Source organism: Mauremys reevesii, linkage group 3, assembly GCF_016161935.1.
Source record: "Mauremys reevesii isolate NIE-2019 linkage group 3, ASM1616193v1, whole genome shotgun sequence".
Classification (NCBI taxonomy): Eukaryota; Metazoa; Chordata; order Testudines; family Geoemydidae; genus Mauremys; species Mauremys reevesii.
This window is the reverse complement of record NC_052625.1, coordinates 111,496,557-111,520,732: the sequence shown is the minus strand read 5'-3', so window position 1 is coordinate 111,520,732 and position 24,176 is coordinate 111,496,557. Positions and strand designations below refer to the sequence as shown.

Sequence of the window (24,176 nt, the reverse complement as noted above, 5' to 3'; positions counted from 1 at the left end):
TTGGTGTTACCTGGATGAATTCTGAGACATCCAGGTAAACCTGGATGAGAGTGAGCGGAAGAAAGTCTGCTTAACAAAGCCTGTGTATCTATGTGTATCAAAGAATTAAGAGTCTTCTCTGGGAAGAATAAATATTGTACATTACACACAGTAATGCAGACTACAGCTCAGTTGTCTAAAAGTTATCTTACTGTGGTCTTGTGGGAATTTACTCTGTTCCTATGTGCAATAGGTTGGCACACAAGAATTAATGTTAATTCCTTGTAATATGAGTGCCCTGCAATAGGTGTATGCCAGGAGCTTTTATACCTAAGAAGAGTTTGTGAGCCCAGGCTCTAGGAAATGTAGGTTAGCAGTTGGATGGCCATTTTGTTCCTGTTCTGTTTGTGATTGGCTAAGTTAAATAATATTATTTTAAGAATTATTTTTGTATAGTCAAGTGGGGCAATGAATTACCAGGTGAATTTGTGTTACATGTGAATAAAATAAAAGAAAGCTTTTCATTCTTTTATGTCAGGGATTGTGAATACCTCATATAAATTGGGGGTTAGATGAGGTTCTCTGGAATCTCACCCAGTAAAGCAGGAAAAAGTATGGCAGTAGGCTCAGATTTTTCAGACATGGCCAGCAGTGCAAGTAGAGCAGTCCAGTCTGGCCCGGCAAGATATTTATAGCTGTTACGGCGTACGGGAAAGACATAGGAGGAGCAGAACGTGGGACCGCAGGGCCTTCCATGGGGCTGCGTCTCCTCCGGCTCCATCTGAACAGCAGCAGCCCCGCCGGAGGACAGGGTTGGGGGTGGTAAAGCTGCCAGAGGAGCTGCTGGCCTTCTGCTCCTTTCCCCGCTGTGGTTCCCAGGAGAGCCCTGTGGTTCGGGGAACCGCGCCCCCAGCCCTGTCCTCTGGTGGGGCTGCTGCTGTACAGGTGGAGGAGCTGCGGCCGTGGGGCGCTCAGTAGCCCAACTTTCTGCTCCTTTCCCTGCTGCGGTTCGGAAATCTCCAGCGCAGCAGGAGGAGGACAGAGCTCCCCCCCAGGTAAGGGGGTGGATCATGGAGAGAGGATGGGGAGAGTGGGAAAGCCCCAGGCTGGGAGTGGGGAGGAGTCACATGGAAGGTCACATGCCCCCCATTAGCTGCTGCCCTCTCTGCCTCCCATACCAGTCAGAAATGGATTCCACTTGCATTACTGGCCATGGCCTCTAATTTTGGGTGCCTCAACTTCTGGATGCTCAACTAAAGATATTGAAGGCCACTTCTGGAAATGTGGGCCTAAGTGTTTATGCTCACAAGGCAATTGAGAGGAAACTGCTTCAACTGTGCTAAGTTTTTTTGTTTGCTTGGAATTTTATTTAGTGTTTCCTTTTTTTAAATAAAGTTTTTACAGAAACTTTCCCAAATTCTCACAGTGTTCTTTTCTTTGGTTTAACTCTAGGCCAGATTTCTATACTTTGTATATTGAAGAACCTGATAGTTCTGGACACTCATATGGACCAGTTAGTGGTGGAGTAAGTTGTATTTTTTTTAATCTTAAGATAAGTTGCTCCAGAAATAATGGTATACATTATCAAAGTAATTATATAGTTCAGAAGAGTCCTGATTACTTGCTTTACACTCAAGTTAATGACACACAGTAACTATTATTCAATACTGGAATTCAGCAAACAGTGCTAACCATCAATATCCCTAATTTCATTTTGTTTAGCATCTTGGGAGTAGTCAGGGCCACCCTGCCATGGTTCCAGCACTGCGACAAGTACAAAAGCAGAGCTGTAGTCTAACCAGAGCTGCAGAAATTGTTTTCAGCCCTGCACAGATCTAGGAAGGATATTAAGATTCAAGCATGGACATATTTAGAACAAACTTTCATTTGGCTGATAGGTGATCCTTCAAGGCCATGTGACAAATTCTTAGAGCTGGCTAAATCCTTTTATGAGTATGAAATACAATACAAACACCAGTTAATATGTATTTTATTTAGTCCACATCATTCATCACATTTTCTGTTATTCCGAACTCAAAGCATATTTCACTTTCACTTACATGCACACAGAACACTTTTCCTGGGAAACATAGACATTGTCATACCAGATCAGACCAATAGTTTATCTAATTTAGGCTTGGTCTACACTTGCGGGGGTGGGGGAGGGAAATCGATCTAAGATATGCAGCTTTGATGTACTTAGATCTACTCACCGCGGTGTCTTCACTGAGGAGAGTCGACTGCTGCCGCTCCCCCGTCGACTCCGCCTGCATCTCTTGTGCTGATGGAGTACAGGAATCGATGGAAGAGCGGTCGGGGGTCGATTTATTGCTTCTAGACTAGACAGGATAAATTAACCACTGCTGGATCGATTGCTTCCTACCGATCCGGTGGGTAATATAGACATACCCTCAGTGTTCTGTCTCTGAAACTGGCCTTCAGAGGATGGTATGGTCCCTCTAGTGAACAAGTATGGAACAACCAGCCTACAGGGGAAATGTCTTCCTCACCCACATAATCCATGTTGATTAGTGGTTGGTTTATGTCTAGAAGCAGGAGAGTTTACATTCCTTTTTCATATTAAGGTTAAGGTTAAGGCTGCTCAACACTTCCCATTATAAGACCCTGTTTTCAATTGCTTATGATTTTGAACTTTAACCATTTGGGCTGAAATTTTCCATGCCAGGGGTATGTCACAGTCTAACTTAAAAAAAAAATCAGCCAAAATGGTTCAGCTCTTTCTAAAAATGAGGCTAGGGAAAAACATGTTCTTTTGCAATGTTAAAAAAATTCTGGCAATTTTTCTTTGGAAAGCTCTAGTGCTCCCATAGTTAGGGGCAAGAACTTGATATTTGGCAGAGGAGTTGATCTTTGTGTTCACCCAAACTTGGACAAGTTATAAGCCTTTGAAAAAGCTGCTGTTTTCACATGCTCAGTAGATTTCTTAGAGTTTAAGCAGTTCAAATCTCCAAAGGTTCTGTCCTCACTGAACATGCTCCAGCACCTCATGAATCCTAATGCTGACCAGCCTAATGATGACTAGCCACAGAGTGACTATACATACTCCATCCCTTGACAGCTTCTGCATGTGACTGGACTGCTCATGCTTCCCCACAGAACTGCTGAGCCAGTATAGGGGGCAAATAAAGGCAGGGCATAAAGATGACTGAAGGCCAGGAGAAGGGGGAAGATATCAGATGAAGAGCCAGGAGGGGGGAAATGGGATGAGCAAGGAAAGGAGACTGGGATGGGGAGACTAGGACCAGCTGGACAAGGAGACTGGAACTTGGATGAGGAGTGGAGAAGGTGACTGGGTATGCAAGGAGAATGGGGCTGGGACAAGCATCCCAGTGTAGGGGAAGAGACAAGACTGGGACATGGACAAGATGTTGGAGGGGACAGGGCAGAAGGCACCACATTTGGGAAAAACAGATTATGCTCCTCTCCAGAACATGGAATGAAACCCAAGATTTCTGAGTCTCATCATTCCTCTGCTCTTAGCAAGTATATGTGAAACCCACCAACAAAGGATGTCTCATCCCCCTTTAGTATTGGTCTATGTAGGAAATGGCAACTTTCTACTGCTATCAGTTACTCCATTTGCTCAAGTGGCAAAGGTCTATGTGGTGGACCAAATGGTTGCAACCCTGCTGATGACCTATGTGGGTGTCAATCTGATGCCACGTGATGGAATTTGGGGGCAGAGATTTTTTGGTTTGCTTTTTTAAAAACAGAAAATATCACACACGCAACTCTAAGTTAAAGGAACATTATTAAGGTTACAAAGTCAAGCGTTCAAAAATAGGAAATAAATCATGCATAGCAAAGACTTGCACCTGCTTCTTCCACATCCCAGGTGAGTGCTCTATCCATTGGGCATGTGGCTATTCTAAGGTCTCTTTATCTCTCCCTGCCACCACCTCTAAATTCCATCCTGGATCTGAGAGGCCTTCCCAATGAAAATTTAGTCAAAGCCAATACACTCTTATGAAAAGTTTTGGTTTTGATGAATCAACATTTTCCAATGAAAAAACATTTTGTTGAAAGATTCTTGACCAGTTCCATCTGTAGGACCCTTGTCTAATTAGTTGCAGAAGCTAGGAGGTGTGTAGTGAATGAGGCAGGTTACAGGAAGAGAAAAGAGGTTCTCCTGGTAAAGGCAGTTGAATGCTACCCTGTAGAATCTGATTCCATCCCTGCCTCTGCCATGGGGTTCCTGTGTGATGCTTGGTAAGTCATTAAACCAAACTTTTCACAAGAGGTCACTACCTATGTATTATGGGTGCCCTACTTCAGATGCTGGGGTCTAATTTTCAGAAGTGCTGAAAACTGACAGCTGAAACTGAAATGAATGGGAGCAGTGCTTTCAATGTATAAAGTGCTCGATGATGCTAAATAGTCTGAAAAAAATCAAGTCCTAGGTGTCTCAAATTGGGCACTATCACAGGGTGGCATCCTGAAGTGTCCCCCCTCTGCTATCTCAGGATGGCCCTGCAAGCATCCCACCACAGTTTATCCTCTTCAATATTCCTTAAATAACTCAGCGCAGCCAAACGGTGTGAGACACAAGTCCCCTTCTCGGGTCTACTTTATTTGAGCCCAAATAAACTCAGAAATAAAGTTTCTTCTTTCTCTTGGCTCTAGCCTCTGGCTATCACTCAAGCACCTCACTCTCCTCAAGTCTGGAGTCCTCGGCCTTCCTTCTCGTGGCTGGGTTCAGTTGAGTCTCCACTACTATTCCTTGCAGCACTTACCTGTACCCACTTTCTCCAGGCAGCTGTAGGTCCCCAGGCCTCTGTACTGCTGCTGCTGCCACCATCTCTGGGAGCTACTCTGTGTTAGGGGAGCTCCTTTTTCTAGGAGCACGCCTTCCAGGCTTCTTGCTCTGGTGAGCTCTCCTGGGAGCCACTTTTCTCAGGAGTTTCCTATCTCTAGGATCCTCCCACCCCAACGGAGCCCTGAAAAACATTTATGTGGCTCATTAGCATATTAGCTGCCAACCAGCCACCTAGTGATTTAATTACTTTTGAATGGGTCTGGGTTGGCTCATTCTCCCTTACAGGAGCCTGTCAAAGCTAGGCTAGTCCCTGACTCCCCTTTAGGACCAGTTGGTCCCTTGACAGGCACCGAAAATTAGTGGATACTTTTGTCTTTCCTCTCTTTGTGCCTCAGTTCTTGACCTATAAAAAGTGGATAATAGTGGTTCCTCATCTCACAGAGGTGGTCTAAAGATAAATTAATGTTTGTGGAGCACTCATATGCTACTATAGTGATGAGTGTCAAAGAAGTCCATGTGGAAATTAATAATTCTGTCTTCAGAGCAGAGTTTGAATAATGTGTTGTAAATAAGGCCTATGGTCACACATTAAACAATGAGGATAAAACCAAATATTAACCCGCAGCTTATTAATTGAGAACCATCCATCATGCACACTGAGTTCTTTGAAAAAAACACAGAAGGTCTTTGGAAAAGAACAGCATGTGATTATGTAGTTAAAGACTGTATCAAAATGCATACACACTTGTAAAACGAATTAAGATTGCACAGGCAAACTTAATTCTGGCCTTTCTTAACTTTTGAGTGCTTGATTTTGCAAACTTAATTGTATTTTAATATAAATTGTTGTGTATAACATGTATATATATTATGCATGCGGTAATTTTCAGGTTCATATGGTTTATGTATAAATTCAATCTAACGTTACTGTCAGTATTCTTCTTATCCATATAGACTTTTAATTCTCTTTTGAATTCTGATAAACTCTTGGCCTTAGTGACTTTGAACTGGAAATGAGTTCTCCAGATTAATCATATTTCATTTTCATTTCATTTCACTTTCAGTTTCATTCAATGTTCCTTGGTCCTGAATCATAAGAAAAGCAAAATAGAATAACTTTCTCTATAAGGTTTAAAAATCTCACTTAGGTTTAAAATGTTTGATAGTTGAGACTAGACAAATCATTCTGGCTTAAACTTCAAGCAATATGAGCATTGTAAGTTGTAATAGTTTGAATGGAATCCAACAATTAACAGATTGGGTTTGCTACTGATGACAGTTCCAGTTGCAGGAAAAGTTCTCTATGGAGGGCTAAGGAGGGATCTGGAATATTTTAGAGATACCATGTAATTCAAACTTGATCTTCACTAGGATTACCTACCTATCTGACATGCAGCATTATTGTTATAATTATTCAGATTGCTATAGCATCAGGACTAGGACCCCAGTGTACTAATGCAAACACATAAAAAACATAGACCTTGTCTACACTACTGCTTAAGTCGATGTAACTTATGTTACCCAGGGGTGTGAAAAAAACCATCCCCTTGTGCGATGTAAGTTATATGGACTTAAAGTGGTGTCTACACTGTGCTATGTCGCGTCTGCCTCTTGTTGAGGTGGAGTAATTACACTGATGGAAGAGTCTCCTGTAGACATAATGCGTCTTCACCAGACATGCTAAATCAGCACCGCTGCATCAGTGGCAGCGGTGCCTATTTAGCACAGTAGTGAAGACAAGCCAATAGTCTCTTCCCCAAAGAGCATGCATTCTAAGCATATGTCAGAGTAGACACTAGCTATGCCAACAGGAGGGATTCTTCTGTCAGTGAAATCAATCCACTTCCCGGAGAGGTGGTAGGTAGGTTGATGGAAGAATTCTTCCATTGATCAAGCACTGTCTATGCTGGAGGTTAGGTCGGTATCGGTATGTCTCTCAGGGGTATAGATTTTTCTCACTCCCGAGAAACGTAGCTATGCTGATGTAAGTTCCTAGTGTAGACCAGGCCTAAGTAGTACATAAAGCTACAATGTAATATAAGATTTCTGGTGGTATCATATCAGAAATCATAAGAATCTGAAAGTTTCTGTATGTTTCTTCATAATTAGAGCTGAGTGAATAATTGATTTTTTTGGTTGTGTGGCTGAAACAAATTTTTTTTAAAAAATGTTGTTTCGGGTCAACTCGAAACAAAAATATGTTATTTTTTCTCAATGCAATAAAAATATTTAAAAATTAATTTTGGGTCAAATGAAAAGGTTTAGTTTGATCCAAAACAAATTTTCCTGGTTCATTTCCTTTTTCACTGTTGTTTGTTTTTTAAATAAATCTAGTGAAATTTCAAACTGAAACATAGTTTAGAAATGAAAAGACAATTTGTTTAATTTAGAACATATCAAAATGAAACAGCGCGACTTTTTCAAAAATTATTTTTTCATTTTTGGGGGTCAAGACTAGTCAGCTGAATTTGACCCAAATTTGCAATAGTTGTGGTTAACCTGAAACTGCATTTTTCAGTGAATAAGCTATTTGTCAAAAAAAAAAAAAAAAGGGCCTATTTTTATTCTCTCAGTCTATGCTGTGATGAATACTCCATTCTGTCTTGGTGTTCTTCCGACTATTCAAGAAAAGTGGTCATTCTTTTTTTTAAAAAAGAGAGAGAGAGAGAAATAAAGCCTGTGATTTAACTTATTTATCCCCTTTTAGTTACACGTGCAATGCTGTAAACAGGAAGCAGAATCAGACCAAACCGGGCTTTGGAGCTGTGCTCTGGCTCCACTACAGCTCCAGGCAAAAAACCTGCAGCTTCACTGCTCTGCTCCAAAGCCCTGAGACCAAATACATACATTTATGTTTTTTAAATGATTTAAGTGTATGTCTTCTTTCTGTTAGGAGGGTGGAAGAGGTATGCCTTGCAGCAGAAAAAATCAAGGCGATCTCTTCTTCTGTACCACATGAGCTGGCAAGCATGAGAAGGGAGGTGGTATACCAAAGGGGAATTGCTCTTTGTTTTGGGTGTACTTGCCATCTGAAGTTTAAAAGGAGGGCTTTAGTTTCCCAAATTGGAAAGGGAGTTTCCCTTTGTAGGGGTAAGAGCTCAATGGAATTACAACTTTATTACTGTATGAACAGTTGGCACAGTATATATATGCATTCTTGTAATGGTGCTTATTGATAATAAAAGGATGCTCTCATATTTAAAATAATACATGCAAGAAAAATAATTTCCTTATCGCTGTTTCTAGGTTGCTGATTTTGTAAAAGAATATTTTTTTAAAAAATCCTACATTTGGGGCCACATTTGACCTGACTCTGGCACTTTGTTAAATACAAGATTTAGCATCTATTATACAAAAGCTATTTCTAATGTAGTATAGCAAAACTTAGTATGGTAGTTTGGGGTTTTCTTTGCTTTGTGGAACCGGTGGGCATTTGCACTAATAAAATGCAGTGATGTTGACAGAATTATTTTTTAGCTCAAAAACAAAGAAAAAATTAAGTGTAGAAAGATGATAGAGAAACTTGTAAAAGCAGCAAAGAGTCCTGTGGCACCTTATAGACTAACAGACGTTTTGGAGCATGAGCTTTCGTGGGTGAATACCCACTTCGTCGGATGCATCTGACGAAGTGGGTCTTCACCCACGAAAACTCATGCTCCAAAACGTCTGTTAGTCTATGAGGTGCCAAAGGACTCTTTGCTGCTTTTACAGATCCAGACTAACATGGCTACCCCTCTGATACTAGAGAAATTTGCTTATTTTTCCCTACTCTGATTATACAGTCTGATAGATTGACTAGGGGCATTGAAATCAATAGCAAGGAGAAATTCTAATGAAACTCTATTTATTCTTTAGGTCATTAAAGCCTTGCAGTTAGCAGACGAGGCATTGGGAATGTTAATGGAGGGACTAAAACAGAGGAACCTGCACAACTGTGTAAATCTCATTGTTTTGGCTGATCATGGTACTGTATCTAGTTTTGTACTTAACTTTTCAGTATCTGTTCTACTTACTATATGTCCTTGTTTATTCTTTTCCTTGTTTCTGGTGTTCATGATCACTATTTTAATAAGCTATTATAAATAGTCTTGTCAATATTGCAATTTCTAATATAACAAAATAAATATTTATATATTCTCGTTTTAGGAATGGATAAGACCTACTGCAACCAATTAGAATACATGACGGATTATTTTAATCAAATTAATTTCTACATGTATGATGGGCCTGCAGCTCGCATTCGGGCTTACAATGTTCCAGAAGACTACTTTACTTGTAAGTGTGAACCCATGCTGTTAGTGCACCACCAGCACAGCAGAAAGGAAAGAAATAAGGAAAGTGGATAGTCAATAGTTTTGAACCTTGGTGATGTCTATAGTGAACACTTTTCTGTGCCAACTGATCATGTCTTTGGCTCATGGAAACAATGTTGCAAGAGTGATCTTTGACTGTAACTCCAGATGATGCTAAAAGATAAAAACTCTTGTGACAGATTGCAATTTGAGTTTTCATCTCATGCGGAAAAAGAAAGGATAGACTTGTGTTCAGTTCCCCCCGGGCCACAAATATCTTGTGCCACCAGCAAATGGCTTAATCTCTGTGTGTCAGTTTCCTGTCTGTAAAATGAGAATAATAATGTTGCCTTTCTCCCAGTCAGAGTCTGTCTTCTCCATTTAGATTGTAATTTCTTCCGGGGCAGGGACTGTCTCTTAATACGTGTGTGTACGGCACCTAGCACAGTGGGGCCTTGATCTTGGTTGAGACCTCTAGGAGATATAATACAAATTAATAATAATGGAAACCATTTAAATGTGCCTGTGGCGTATGATGCTATCAACTTGACTTAAGTTCTCCCTCTCAGTCAGGGAACAGAACATGGGAAAGTCAGGGGCGGCTCCAGGCACCAGCACGCCAAGCGCGTGCCTGGGGCGGCAAGCCACCGGGGGCGCTCTGCTGGTTGCTGCGAGGGCGGCAGGCAGGTTGCCTTTGGCGGCATGCCTGCGGAGGGTCCGCTGGTCCCGTGGCTTCGGCGGACCTCCAGCAGGCTGCTGCTGAATCTGTGGGACCGGGGATCTCCCGCAGGCAAGCCGCTGAAGGCAGCCTGCCTGCCGTGCTTGGGGTGGCAAAATACCTAGAGCCGCCCCTGGGGAAAGTACAGGCCCAGGGTCACTCGTTTCAATGAGCATACAGAATTCCTATGGTAAAAGTGATGCTTGTTTTAGGGCCTTAGGAGCCACCAAGCTATTGTGCTTATTTATTATTATTTCACATTTTTAATGTACAGCTAATGTGCTTGGCAGTAGAATAGATCCCACACAAACTAAAGACAGTCCTTGCCTTGAGCAGCTTGCACTCTAAACAAGACAGAAACAGAATAGACAAGCTAGGATAAGAAGTCCTGAGGAGGGAATGAATAAGATTTAGTGCTTTTTAAACTATTAATGTAATTATTCTCTCATTTCTTGTGGGCATCTTATTATCCCTAAAAAGCATTAGCCTTCCCTAAAGCAGCAGGGTTCTGTAAAAATAAAAACAAACTCAAAATTAAATGTTAACAACAAAAGATTAAATCTCTCTCTCTCTCTCAAAGTGTGGATGATGAATTATGGCAGCAGATTTACCTTTCTCTGAAGCATTAGTTATGGCCACTGCCAAAGCCAGGAAACAAGACTTGAAGGACCAGTGATCCAGATCTTGTCCAGCACTGCAAATCTGATATTCCAAACTGGGGGTGGGGTAGAGGTGGAGAGTCTGTCTCCAGTGATTTGTCAGCTTTGTCTTTGGTTAGATACTGCCATGGCAGCTTTCCGCAGTCCACCTTTTTGGGTTCCTACCTAACGATTCTGGAGCTGATAAGTAGATGGCTGGGTAATCTGCACAGGCTGACAAAACACTTGGTGCTCACTTTTACAAATAGTATACAAGTGGATGCAAAAATAGTGCAAATTCTTGCACAGTGCTTTGAATTTTCAATAGCTTGAATGCAACTTATTCTATTGTCTGTTTTCTTAAACAGTTGATTCGGAAGGAATTGTTAAAAACCTTACCGTGAGTAAACTCTTGTACATGTATTTCCTCTTAATGATATTTTGATTAAAAGGCATATTTTTGTGGCTATATTGCGTGTGCACTTCTCAAACCCTAACTTTTGCACCAGTTCCATATTGTTTTTAGTGGGGTATTGACTCAAGTTGACTCTTTGAGTACAATTGGAGGCAAATCCTAGATGCTCCAGTTTGTCCATGGGCTTGGCCCAGGAGGTCCCTATGGGCAGGGCTGGGTCCAGGCACCAGCTGAGCAAGCAGGTGCTTGGAGCGGCCAAGGGGAAGGGGTGGCACATTGGGCTCTTCCGCGGCAATTCGGCGGCGGGTCCCTCGGTCCATCTTGAAGGACCAGCTGCCGAATTGCTGCCGAAGAAGAAAGTGGTGCGGTGAAGCAGCCGCCGAGCGCGATCGCTTTTTTAATTTTAATTTTAACTTTAATTATTTTTTTTTTGCCGCTTGGGGATGAGGGATGGGGAAGGTGGCCAAATTAATGTTATTGTGGGAAGCTTCATTTTTGCATTTCTTTGTCTTTATAATTTAGATTGATTTGATCATTTAAACTTTTAATCATAGAAATGTAGAGCTGGATGGGACCTCGAGAATTCATATAGGCCAGTCCACTGCACTGTGGCAGGACTAAGTAAATGTAGAACATCCCTGGCAGGTGTTTGTCCAACTTGTTTTTAAAAGCTTCCAATGATGGGGACTCCACAACTTCCCTTGGAAGCACAGGTGCCAGCTTCCTCTGGTCCCGGGGGTGCTCAACCCCTCGCTCTACCCCAGGCCCTGCCCCCACCTGCCTCTTCTCCCAAACCCCCATCGCTGCCCCAACTCTTCCTGCCCCCTTCTCCTAAGCCCCTGGCCCTGCCCTCACCACACCCCTTCTCCTAAGCCCCTGCCCCGCCTCTTCCTGTCCCTGCTTCTCCCCCACCCCCCCCAGCACCTCTTGCACAATGCAGAACAGCTGATCGCTGTGGGCAGGAGGCACTGGCAGGGAGGGAGAGGAGTTGATTGGTGGGGCCGCTGGCGGACGGGAGGCGCTGGGGGGAAGAATGGAGCAGGATAGCTACCTTATGTGTCTAACATATAGCACTCCTGTTAATGCACTCCAGACTCATATTAGTCTTTTTTTGCAGCTGCATCACACTGATGACTTATATTCCATTTGTGGTCCACTATAACCCCCAGATCCTTGTCAGCAGTGCTATCCCTTAGACAGTTATTCCCCATTTTGTAGTTGTGCATTTGATTCTTTTTCCTTCCCAAAAGAAGTACTTTGCACTTGTCTTTATTGAATTTCATCTTGTTGAATTCTGACCAATTATCCAATTCATCAAGGTCATTTTGAATTTTAAACCCATCCTCCAAAGTGTTTGCAACTCCTTCCAGATTGGTGTCATCTGCAAATTTTATAAGCATACTCTCCATTCCATTATCTAAGTCATTAATGAAAATATTGAAGAGTACCAGACCCCGGATTGACCCCTGCAGGACCCCACTAAATATGCCCTCCCAATTTGACAGCAAGCCATTGATAACTACTCTTTGAGTATCGCCTTTCAACCAGTTGTGCACCCACCTTATAGTAATTTCATTGAGATCACATTTTCCTAGTTTGCTTATGAGAAAGTCATGTGAGATTGTGTCAAAAGCCTTACTAAAATCAAGTTATATCACATTTACTGCTCCGCCCCATCCACAGCAAAAGAAAGAAGTTAAGTTGGTTTTGCATGATTTGTTCTTGACAAATCCATGCTGACTATTCCTTATAACCATATTATCCTCCAGGTGCTTACGAATTGACTGTTTAATAATTTGTTCCAATATCTTTCCAGGTATTGAAGTTAGGCTGACTGGTCTATAATTCCACAGATCCTCCTTGTTCCCCTTTTTGAAGATAGTTACTATATTTGCCCTTCTCTGGTCTTCTGGGACATCTCCTGTCCTTCAGGAGTCCTCAAAGATAATTGCTAACAGTTCCAAGATTGCTTCAGCTAGTTCCTTAAGTACCCTAGGATAAATTTCATCAGGCCCTGCTGATTTGAATATTCTTTAACCTGTTCTTTTCCTATTTTGGCTTGCATTTCTTTCCCCTGGTTGTTAATATTAATTGTGTTGAGTATCTGGTCATAATTAGCCTTTTTAGTGAAGACTGAAGCAAAATAGGCATTAAACCTTCCTTGATGTCATCAGTTATTAGCTCTCCATCCCTGTTAAGTAATTAACTGTTAACTAAATAATCCAAGTAGCCATTCTGAGTATATGAAAAGAGATGTGAAATGTCTGTCCTATAGCTATAGCCCAGAATTTTGGGAATTCCCTCTTTTCTTTCTATCGCTGGTCACTAGTATGTAGTGCAGCCCAGGGTTCCTAGCCTCTTTCAGTCTGATTTTCTTGCACCAACTACCAGTGTATTCTATTATATCATTTGATGGTTTCCTCTATCTTTTCCCTAGATGAGGATCCCATATAGAGTTTAAGGAGTGACCTTGTCTCATGGCATATATAATAGGTGTCATGTAGCCATCTCAGTGAATCCTATTCTAAAAAAATAAAAATTATCAATCTCAGTTGCTTATTTGATTATCCAGGCTCACTTCTCATTTCACAGGTTTAATATGAACAGAGTATACAGCTCTAGCAGCTGAACACCTCACTACACCCACTCTGGCCCCTTGTGCTTCTCTGATGGTACAAAGAGACCAATTAGCTGGCTTAACCAACTGCCTAAAGATTCTGCCTGTGTAGGGGAACAGGTGGCACAGAACTAGCAGTAGTGGTTCTAGAGCGCCCCACTGCTGGCTTCCAGGGTAGGGGGCATAACCAGGGAAAATAGTACATGCTTGGAGCATTGCTTTACTCTGGTGCTCTCTAGCTGCTGGAAAGGCCCCTGAGGGCCATAGGCAGCTGGACCCAATTAAGTACAGCCCTGAAAGTGATTTGTTTACCTGCCACATGCACAAGTCCGGCTGATCGCGGCTCCCACTGACCGCGGTTTGCTGCTCCAGGCCAATGGGGGCTGCTGGAAGCGGCGTGGGCCAAGGGACTGGACCGTGATCAGCCGGACTTGTGGACACAGCAGGTAAACAAACCGGCCCAGCCCGCTAGGGGTTTTCCCTACACAAGCGGGTGTCCCAAATTTGGGAAACACTGCCTTAAACAAAGTATCTCCCAATCAGAATTATTGGGACCTTCTGGATTTTTACAATTGCACCACTATTTTTAAAAAATTCCCATTACTTATTTCAAACAAGAAATATATATTGTTTTTAAGGAATTTCAGAAAGCCTAATCAACGTGTTAGGGGTGGTCAGTTGTTAAGTGAGGTCACCAGGTCTAGTGAATAGGTTGGTTTTGTTTGTTCAGATTTGTACTTTCTGTGGCACTTAATACATACTTATGATCCTTTATTCTTCTACTTTAGGCAACTTCTGAGTTTTGAGATCCTACAGATTCTTAACCAGAAAGAAAAACTAACGGTAGCTACACTAGCTGATGTTAGAAAAACTTTTGTTCTATTAAAACTCATTAGAATCTATTCAACTTGTTTCAAAGTTACATTTTGGCAACTCAGCAAATTTTCTCTCTTTTAGTAATGATACATTTATAAACAACAGTGCCAAAAGTTGGATATTGAATTTTTCCAAGAAAGAGATTTGTGTGCTTATAATTTTTAATGATTTCAAAATGACACCTTATAGACATGTGAAAGGATATATTCCTCTTCTCTATTTATTGCATGGTAAACTGGTAAAAGATTGCAGAAAAGCATTAACTTTCAGGGACCTTTAATTACTAGCTTATAGAATGTGAACTGATATACTAACTGCATGGTATGGATGCCAATAACATTAGCTATAGCATATACCAATATCGTTACCATTACAAATTTTTTCTTCTTATCAACTGTCTCCTATTAAGGACTGACACACTTACAATATATCTTGTCAAAGGTCTATGTAACAGATCCAAGTAAGACACTTTACTATCCATTATCAACTGGGACAAAAATGTGGTGGAATAAGTCAGTGAAGAAGATATTGTTCTAGATATCAATCAATATATACAGTATATTTAGTGTGCCAATCTCCACAGTATCTATGGGCATTGCTGATTGATGTGTTTGTGTTTGTCGTAGTGCAAATCTTAACACGATTGGACCTTTTTCTGTTTTTCAGTGCCGAAAAGCCAATCAACATTTCAAACCCTACTTGACACCCAACTTACCAAAGCGATTCCATTATGCTAACAACATTCGCATTGACAAAGTTCATCTTATGGTGGACCGGCAATGGTTGGCTGTTAGGTAAATTGTGGCTGTAAACTGATTCTTACCCTTATCATTTAAGATGCCTCATTTCCTTCACAGATGTGTCATTTGCTTTCTATTTAAAACTGTCTCTCTTGCCTTGAAGACAATAGTTGGTCCTTAGAATGCTGGCTTTTCCAGACCGTTAGATGAATGTTTAGGAGGCTATATAAAAGGAAATGATTGTGTGTGTCTGTGTAAGCCAAGTATCCACTGCTTTACATGGTGTGTATAGAGTTTTCTCTTCAAATCAGCATGGTAAATGAGGGGAATTGAAGTCTTGTTCATTGTTCACCTTCACTAAATGTCTCATCACATCATTTAACCATGTAGGGCTGACAGAATTGGCTTCTTATATGCTCAATTAATGAGAATCCATCATGCAAAAAGTGCTGCAGTTTTTCAAAGCTCATAACTCAGTCAATTCAAAGCCAGTTTTCATTGAAATATTCAAAACACTTTTTAATTAGGACTCTTACCTTGTCAAGTTTTAGCTTTCTATCAGGGGCGGCTCCAAGCACCAGCACGCCAAGCGTGTGCCTGGGGCAGCAAGCCACAGGGGGCGCTCTGCTGGTTGCTGCAAGCGTGGGAGGCAGGTTGCCTTCGGCGGCTTGCCTGCGGAGGGTCTGCTGGTTCCGCGGCTTCGGCGGACCTCCCGCAGGTGTGCCGCTGAATCCGTGGGACTGGGGACCTCCCGCAGGCAAGCCGCTGAAGGCAGCCTGCCTGCTGTGCTTGGGGCGGCAAAATACCTAGAGCCGCCCCTGCTTTCTATCTCCTGCCATACCAGTGGCAGAGCAGTTCAAAAAAATCTTGCAGGACCCTTTTTGTAAAGGCGGAAGTCTATGTCCTGCCACATTTTCCGTATTTTACTCAAACTTGAAAAAATAAATCACCTTTGGGAAGAGACTAAGCCTGAAACATTTACCAAAAAGTGAATGATTTGGAAAGATATGATTAACTGAAAAAGGGATGGTTAGAATGGAAATAGTTATGTGATCTTAGCTGTACTAGTTGCTTATAATAATGTGTGTACACAAACTGTATATATTGTAGGTATATGTAACCCACACACTGCCTGGGTGTGGTGTTCTGTCCCATCTAGTGGCACTGAGACCACTTAGAGAGCTAGATTAATGAGTATGCTACACAGTCTTAGCTAAGAGTCGTATGGCTTTTAGCTCATGCAGTAGAGGCTCATGCATTTAGCTCCAGAGATCCCACGTTTGCTCCCGCCAACCGACAAGTGGGGTCTGTCCCTGTTACACATACACATACTGTAAATACATGGGAGTAGATTTTAAAAAATGTATATTGTGTGTACACTCAGAGGTGCAGTGGTAATAAATTATAAGCATAGTGTCAGGGTACCAATTTTCATGTGGAAAAATGAAGGTGAAAAATCTTAGAAAGTCAGAAATTGTGAGCTCCTTTCATCCCATTTGCACTTTCAGTTGGTGCAAATTGTGCTTGCACTTATTATTGGCTCAACTGGCCAAACCTTTTGGGAATATATTTTGTACAATATTTTACATATAGATACATATTCCTAAATGATCTCCAGATGGTTAAATCTTTTCCTGCTTCTTGGATGGTTTTTAAGATACTCTCTTTCTCTTTTCTCTTAAATATGGTCTGTCTCTTTCTGAGCAGAGGACTTATTTTTCCTGTAATCTTATTTAATTTTTTTTTAAACTTAAGTTTTATTGAGAGAAGGGTAAAATGCCTGTTTAGTATTTGACTTCATATTTTGTTTTGAGTGGTGTCCAATATTTGCCCTAGATATTTAGGAGAAATATTTATTTTGGGGTGTGTTCATATTTGTCTTCTCCTTTCAAGTACTACTCATTGCAAGTCAAATAGTATGACATTTCTATTATATTTAATATACAAAATCAAAACTAAGGCTACAATTTGTAGAAAAAATGCAAACATTTTTAGAATGATGTATTTAAACTTAAATTCTCCCTCGTAAGGCAATGCCATCTGTAGTCTTGATTGAAATTGTTCCAAGAGGACTAACATAGTTGGGTTTTCCAGGCAGAGGTCTTGTTTTAAGATGTGAATAGTAAGGAAAGCTATTATAAAACTACCCCAAGCAGGTGATGCATTTTTTGGAATTTCCCAATTTGGAGGTCAGCCTTTTGCTCTGATTATTTCAGAGGCATAAATGCACTGTACAGTAGCTAGAATCTTGGGGCAAATTCCTGGTTAAAGTAATCTTAGTAACCTAAGAGAAGCAGAGGTCTCTGCAAAAGTCAACACTGTGTTATAAGAACAATCAGTACCAAAATATTATGCAAAATTCTTCTCTCAGGGGGTGACCCAAAGTGAAGTTTTTTGGGGGTAACCGGTATTTTTGTTGTACTTGTACCATTTTTACTTACAATATGAAATGGTTTCTTCTTAGGAATAAAGATTATACATTTTGTGGTGGAGGTAATCATGGCTATGACAATGAGTTTAAAAGTATGGAGGTAAGGTGTTTTCTTGTCTAATCACATATCCCACTGTATAGCCAATTACATATTTGCTGTAAATAAGCCACACAGTGTAGTATATGAAAATTTTTGCAATCTGAGTTTTCTTACATGGGCATTCAGACATCTAACCCTGGAAATCTACTCTCTATGGAGACAGTTTGTACCCAGGATCAAATGTTCAGACTGGCCTCAATTGTGCTTGCAAAGTCCTATGATTGTGCATCATCTTTAGGAGTCTAATACTTAGCCATGTCTTAGTGCATCTAAAAATATGAGTCATATAAACTACAGTACCTAAACACAACATATCATGGTGAGAAACAGAACTCTGCAGAGTTCATACAGCCATATTAAAAGAACTTGAGAACATAATCATCAGAAATTTCCTATTTTTTCCAGAGTATTTACATTTCAGATGGAATGTGTTCATAGAGAACATTAATCATATTTATTCTGCTGATACAGTATGTGTAAGGACAAATTAGTGCTTTATAATGTGGTGATATACCTCCATAATATTTTCCTTTGACAGCATCCTGTTTGTGTTCTTCAGAAGTGCTAGTCAGAAAGCATTGAGTTCTTCTATATTAGTTAGTTCAAAATCCCTTTCCTCTTAAAAGAACAAAGGAAATGCCATACCAGAATAGACCATTGGTCCATCTAGTCATGTCTTCTGTGTCTTGCAGTGATCAAGTTAAGGATGCTTGAGAGAAGCATAAACATTCCCATAGTGCACTTACTTGTTCAAGACTATATACTTTCAGGCACAATTTCCAGACCATAGCTAATTGTCAGCCCTTAAAGTATTTAATCCTAGTTAGTTTAAATGCAAATAATATTATTATTCATGTAAAAATTTAAATAATTTATGGAACTTATTCACTTATTTGCCTCAATGATATTCTGCTGCAGTAAGTTCCACAGTTTAATGGCTATGTATACTAAGTATAAAAAGTATTTCTATTTATCCCTTTTAAATTTGGTTCCTTTAATTTCATTTGATGTCCTCCTGCTTTTGTTTTATGGAAAAAAATAAACAGAAGTATGTGTTTGGCCTTCTCTGTTCTTTGTTGGTAATAAGCTTCAGACCCATTCCATGTAACAGATATGTTTCAGGATTCAGTCCTTGTTCATCTATTCATCTACTCTGTGCTCAGTTTATGAATGAGTGCTTGAATAGTATGTCCAAAACCTATATTTGGATGCTCACATTAACTCTTAGGCACATAAATTCTTAAGTGATGATTTGAGCATCCCGAAGGGGTATTTGGATTAAACCTCTGAGAATATTTGAGTCTATGTCTATACCACAGAGACTATGCCAGCATAGATACACCCTGCATCATCAGAAGGGTTTTTTCTTTGGTCTAGGAACACCACCTCCCTGAATGAAGTTAGCTATGTCAACAGAAGCTTTCTTCCATTGGCATAGGTGTGTCTTCACTGGGGGTTATGTTGGCATACCTGTGTTGCTCAGGGGTGTGTTTTTTCACACCCTTGATTGACGTAGCTGTGATGGAATAATTTCTCAGTGTAGACTCAGGCCTCAGGTGGAATCCTAAATTCAGCTGTGGTTTGGGATTCTAATAAACTAGTGAACAGCAGCGCAGATCATGGACCTTAGCTGCTGTAGCCATGCAGAGAAAAATGTTCACAAAGGTATGTCTACACAGCATTTTGGAGTGAGCCTCCTAGCCCAGATTGATAGACTTGGGTTTGCAGTGCTTGTGCTAATGCTTTAAAAAATAGCTGTGTAGACAATGCTTTGAAGTTGCGGCTTGGGCTGGAGCTCAGGCTCGGAAGCCTAGGGAGAAGGGGTGAGGTTTGGAGCCCAAGCTCCTGCCTGAGCTGCAACTTCAAAGCGGTGTCTGTGCAACTATTTTAGAGCACTAGCATGAGCCCGAGTCTGTTTAGCTAGGTTAGGAGATGTGCTCCAAAATGCTGTGTAGACATACCTTAAGTGACTTAGGAGCCGAAGGCCCATTATCAAAAGTCACTTCAGTGTTTAGGATTGTAAATCCAATCAACTTTTGGTGAGATTTAATCTCCTAAGTGCCTAAATCAATTTTGAAAATGGGACATGGGAGCCTAAGACACTTAGGGCTAGATTCACTTAGGCATTGTAAATTTTAGGCCTTAGAAAAACACAGGAACAACACAGCAATTCCCAACGCCTGAGTTCGGTGCATAGGCTCCCTATAGAATGCATGCAGAGAGATAGGCATCTTAGTCTGAAATTCATAAAAGCCAGCACATTAGGTGGGGAGCCATCTAGGATAGCCAATGAGAGATACTGATGACACGGGTGTGTACCCAGCCCTGACCCTGTCACGGAGATATGTGCCTGAGTATAGACTGCAGAAAGTGGTGCTGGAACGGGGTGGGCATAGCCCCATCACTTTTAACCATCTGTAAGGACAAGTGATGGGGGGAGGGGGCAGGGTCTTGGAGGGGAAGAGGTGTGCGGGAGCAGGGCCTCGTGGGGAAGGGATGGTGCGAGGGGTGGGGCCACGGTTCAGGTGCCAGTGGCCTCCCCTCTGTTAGGAAGCTTCTGCTGCCCCTGGCTGCAGGGAGGCACCTACCTGCTTGTGACCCACAGCTGGTAACCTACTTTTGTAGTAGGTGCCTAAGGCATTTTTTGCAAGACTAAATTCTGCTCTCTTACATCAGAATAATCCCACTGATTTTAACTGTTGTGACAGAATGCAGAATCTACCCCAACACTCTTAGTTCTCCTAAAATCTAACTCATGTTGTTTTCTAGTTTGAATTCTTTTAGATAACAACTTTTATTATTACAATCCAGGCTATCTTCATGGCACATGGCCCAAGCTTTAAAGAAAAAACTGAAGTGGAACCTTTTGAAAACATAGAAATTTATAATCTAATGTGTGGTGAGTATAGACAACCAGTACTGCAGCTGGTAATACACAAACAGGTTTTCAGATGCTAATATGTTTTGAGCTAAGACAAAGATTACAGAAACATTAGTGAATGCATCCCGAAGCTAACACTGTACCAATTGCCTCACCCCACCCACGGAAGTCACGTTAGATTTCAAGTTTATGTATATTGGCTCACACTTGTATATACATACAATATACAATATACAAAACTTGTATATTGGCTCACACTTATCAAGAAATTAGCTGCAAAGTAGGGAAAATTTCCTGATTGGAGGGTTGGAGAAAGAATTATGAAGAGGAAAGGTGCTCCTAACAAATATAGGTGCTGCAAATATGCTTGAGTTCATATAGGGGCTCCCTGTGGTCACCTTGGGACAGAAATCTTGCAGATAGTTGCAGCTCTTGGTCAGAATTTTAGATAGGCCACTGTATCCCAAAGTTTGAAGTTGTAATTTTCTGTAATTTTTTAAAAGATCACATAAAATGAAGTGCTCCTCATAATATAATGTAATGCTCTCAAATAATGACACCTGTGACATAGTTAAAATAAAAATAATCAGATCTCATGCCTACAACACCACTTGAAAGTGTAAAAACTACCCAGAAATGACCAGCCTTCAACACCTTAATGCTTAACTTTACATAAAATGTAGCAGATACGTTATACTGTGGAAACTATTAGACCCTCCATATTTAACAAATTGCAAACTCAACTGCCAGACTTTAAGGAATTGGTTAATTAGCCAGTTTGTTAATTGTTTGTTGCAGTGCTGCATTATATTTTAAATATTTATTTCAGTTTTGTTTTTGTTGAATCCCGATAAACTCAACCTTTTATTATTCAGCATCTCAATTATCCATATGCATTTGTGGTTGCCCACATGGTTCAGGTAGTTGAAATTCTACTGTCATATTTAGAAGAAATTCATAAAGGAGTAACTGTCAGGCAAATGAAACTTTTGGTATTTTCTTCTGTAGGGCATCAGGATGTTTTTGCAAAAATTTCAAATGTTTTGTAACCTCTTTAATCAGATCTGCTGCATATTAAACCTGCACCAAACAATGGAACTCATGGCAGTTTAAATCATCTTTTGAAGATGGCTTTCTATAATCCATCGCATTCAAAAGAAGAATCACTACCATCTTCATGCCCCTTTACCACATCAACTCCTCTGGATGAGTTAGGATGCACATGTGCCCCACTAGTAAGTAATGGGTACAGTGTTTTGTTTTTAATCAATCAGAACATGAATTCTTCCTGAACAATCTGTTAATATTATATTTTACAGGCATTACCAGGCATATTGGAAGCAATAAATCAAAGACTAAATCTCACCACAGAAGAAAGTAAGTTGTTGGTGATTTAAAATCTATGCCCTTGTGTTTTTTTAATTTTATATTATTGCTTTCTGTGGGACTATTTGCAGAGTAAAGTGCAACTGAAGGTAAATAAGGATGACCAAATCTTGCCCATAATTAGTAATTTGCCCCTTTTTCTTTCCTGCCTGTGGAGAAGAGGTTAGCTGAGAATCCTTTACAGCAACAATTCTCCTTAGGGTCCTGATCCAAATCCCATTAAAGTCAAGGGAAAGACACCCATTGACTTCCATGGGCTTTGGATCAGGCCCAAAGTTCTTTAGGAAAACAGAAGATAAAACTACTGTTCCCAGCCTTTCAGCCATCTCTTGCCCTTCATCTGTTCACACAATTCTAGGGGGCATAACTGGGTTCTTTTGGTGGATGTTCTTGGCACTTGGTTTATATAACACTTCATAGTCAGCTAGGGCCTGATTCTTACTTCACTGACACACTGACGTCCACAGAGCTGTATCAGTGTAAACTTAGTATAAATTAGAGGAAAATCAAGCCCTGGATTTTTGTGATACCGTCATACTTGATTCAGAGTAGCAGCCGTGTTAGTCTGTATCCGCAAAAAGAACAGGAGTACTTGTGGCACCTTGGAGACTAACAAATTTATTTGAGCATAAGCTTTCGTGGGCTACAGCCTACTTCATCAGATGCATGTTGTGGAAAATACAGTAGGAAGATATATATATATATATACACAGAGAACATGAAACAATGGGTGTTACCATACACACTATAAGGAGAGTGATCAGTTAAGGTGAGCTATTAGCAGCAGCAGGAGAGAAAAAGAACTGTTTGTAGTGGTAATGAAAATGGCCCATTTCCAGCAGTTGACAAGGAGATGTAAGGAACTGTGGAGGGAGGGGCGGGGGGGGGGGAGAAATAAGCATGGGCAAATAGTTTTACTTTGTGTAATGGCCCATTCACTCCTAGTCTTTGATCAAGCCTAGTTTGATGGAGTCCAATTTGCAAATTAATTCCATCAGCAGTCTCTCACTGGAGTCTGTTTTTGAAGTTTTTTTGTTGTAATATTGCGACTTTTAGGTCTGTAATCGAGTGGCCAGGGAGATTGAAGTGTTTGTTCTCCAACTGGTTTTTGAATGTTATAATTCTTGATGTCTGATTTGTGTCCATTTATTCTTTTACGTAGAGACGTCCGGTTTGGCCAATGTACATGGCAGAGGGGCATTGCTGACACATTGGTAGATGTGCAGGTGAACGAGCCCCTGATGGTGTGGCTGATGTGATTAGGTCCTATGATGATATCCCCTGAATAGATACATGGACAGAGTTGGCAACGGGCTTCGTTGCAAGGATAGGTTCCTGGGTTAGTGTTTTTGTTGTGTGGTTGCTAGTGAGTATTTTCTTCAGGTTTGGGGGTTGTCTGTAAGCAAGGACTATCCTGTCTTCCAAGATCTGTGAGAGTGAGGGATCATCCTTCAGGATAGATTGTAGATCCTTGATGATGCTCTGGAGAGGTTTTAGTTGGGGGCTGAAGGTAACAACTAGTAGCGTTCTGTTACTTTCTTTGTTGGGCCTGTCCTGTAATAGGTGACTTCTGGGTGCTCTTCTGGCTCTGTCAGTCTATTTCTTCACTTTAGCAGGTGGGTATTGATAGAGATCTTGTAGGTGTTTGTCTCTGTGTGGGGGTTGGAGCAAAAGTGATTGTTTCATGTTTCATTGTTTCATGTTCTCTGTGTACATATATATATATCTTCCTACTGTATTTTCCACTACATGCATCCAATGAAGTGGGCTGTAGCCCATGAAAGTGTATGCTCTAATAAATTTGTTAGTCTCTAAGGTGCCACAGATACTCCTGTTCTTTTTGTCATACTTGAGAAACTTGTGTATTTTTAACATACAGTGAAAAATATTGTTCCACAATCAGGGGTGAAAGTAACTTAAAAGACTTACCGGTACTGCCGGAGTCCTGAGCAGGGGCATGGCCTCAACCGGAAAAGATGGTGCCTTTCAAGATTTAAAGGCCCTGGGGCTCCGGCTGTGGCTGGGAGCCCCAGGGCCTTTAAATCATCCCAGAGCTACCAGCTGCAGAGGCGGCTGGGAGCCTTGGGGCTCAGGGGCAAATTAAAGGGTCCAGGGATCCGGCCGCCGCGGAGCTCCAGGCCCTTTAAATCACTGTGGGAGCCTGGCTGCTGGAGCTCTGGCCCGGGGCTCCCCACAGTGGCCGGTGCTCCGGGCCCTTTAAATCCCCACCCGATCCCAGCTGCCGGAGCTCCAGCAGCACTTTAAAGGGCCCGGGGCTCCCCGCAGTGGCTGGAGCACTGGGCCCTTTAAATCACCACTGTGGAAG

General features: G+C 41.2%; 1 protein-coding gene across 3 annotated transcripts in view; it reads left to right on the top strand.

The window, feature by feature from the left end:
• ENPP3 (ectonucleotide pyrophosphatase/phosphodiesterase 3) overlaps positions 1-24,176 on the top strand; it is an 89,372-nt gene that overhangs the window by 52,847 nt on the left and 12,349 nt on the right. For all 3 annotated transcript variants that reach the window (XM_039531875.1, XM_039531874.1, XM_039531873.1), the window contains exons 11-19: positions 1,432-1,504; positions 8,612-8,720; positions 8,903-9,031; positions 10,773-10,804; positions 14,979-15,106; positions 17,517-17,583; positions 20,395-20,482; positions 21,527-21,699; positions 21,784-21,841. In XM_039531875.1, the coding sequence (XP_039387809.1) occupies positions 1,432-1,504; positions 8,612-8,720; positions 8,903-9,031; positions 10,773-10,804; positions 14,979-15,106; positions 17,517-17,583; positions 20,395-20,482; positions 21,527-21,699; positions 21,784-21,841 (857 nt within the window). The remainder of the gene's footprint in view (positions 1-1,431; positions 1,505-8,611; positions 8,721-8,902; positions 9,032-10,772; positions 10,805-14,978; positions 15,107-17,516; positions 17,584-20,394; positions 20,483-21,526; positions 21,700-21,783; positions 21,842-24,176) is intronic.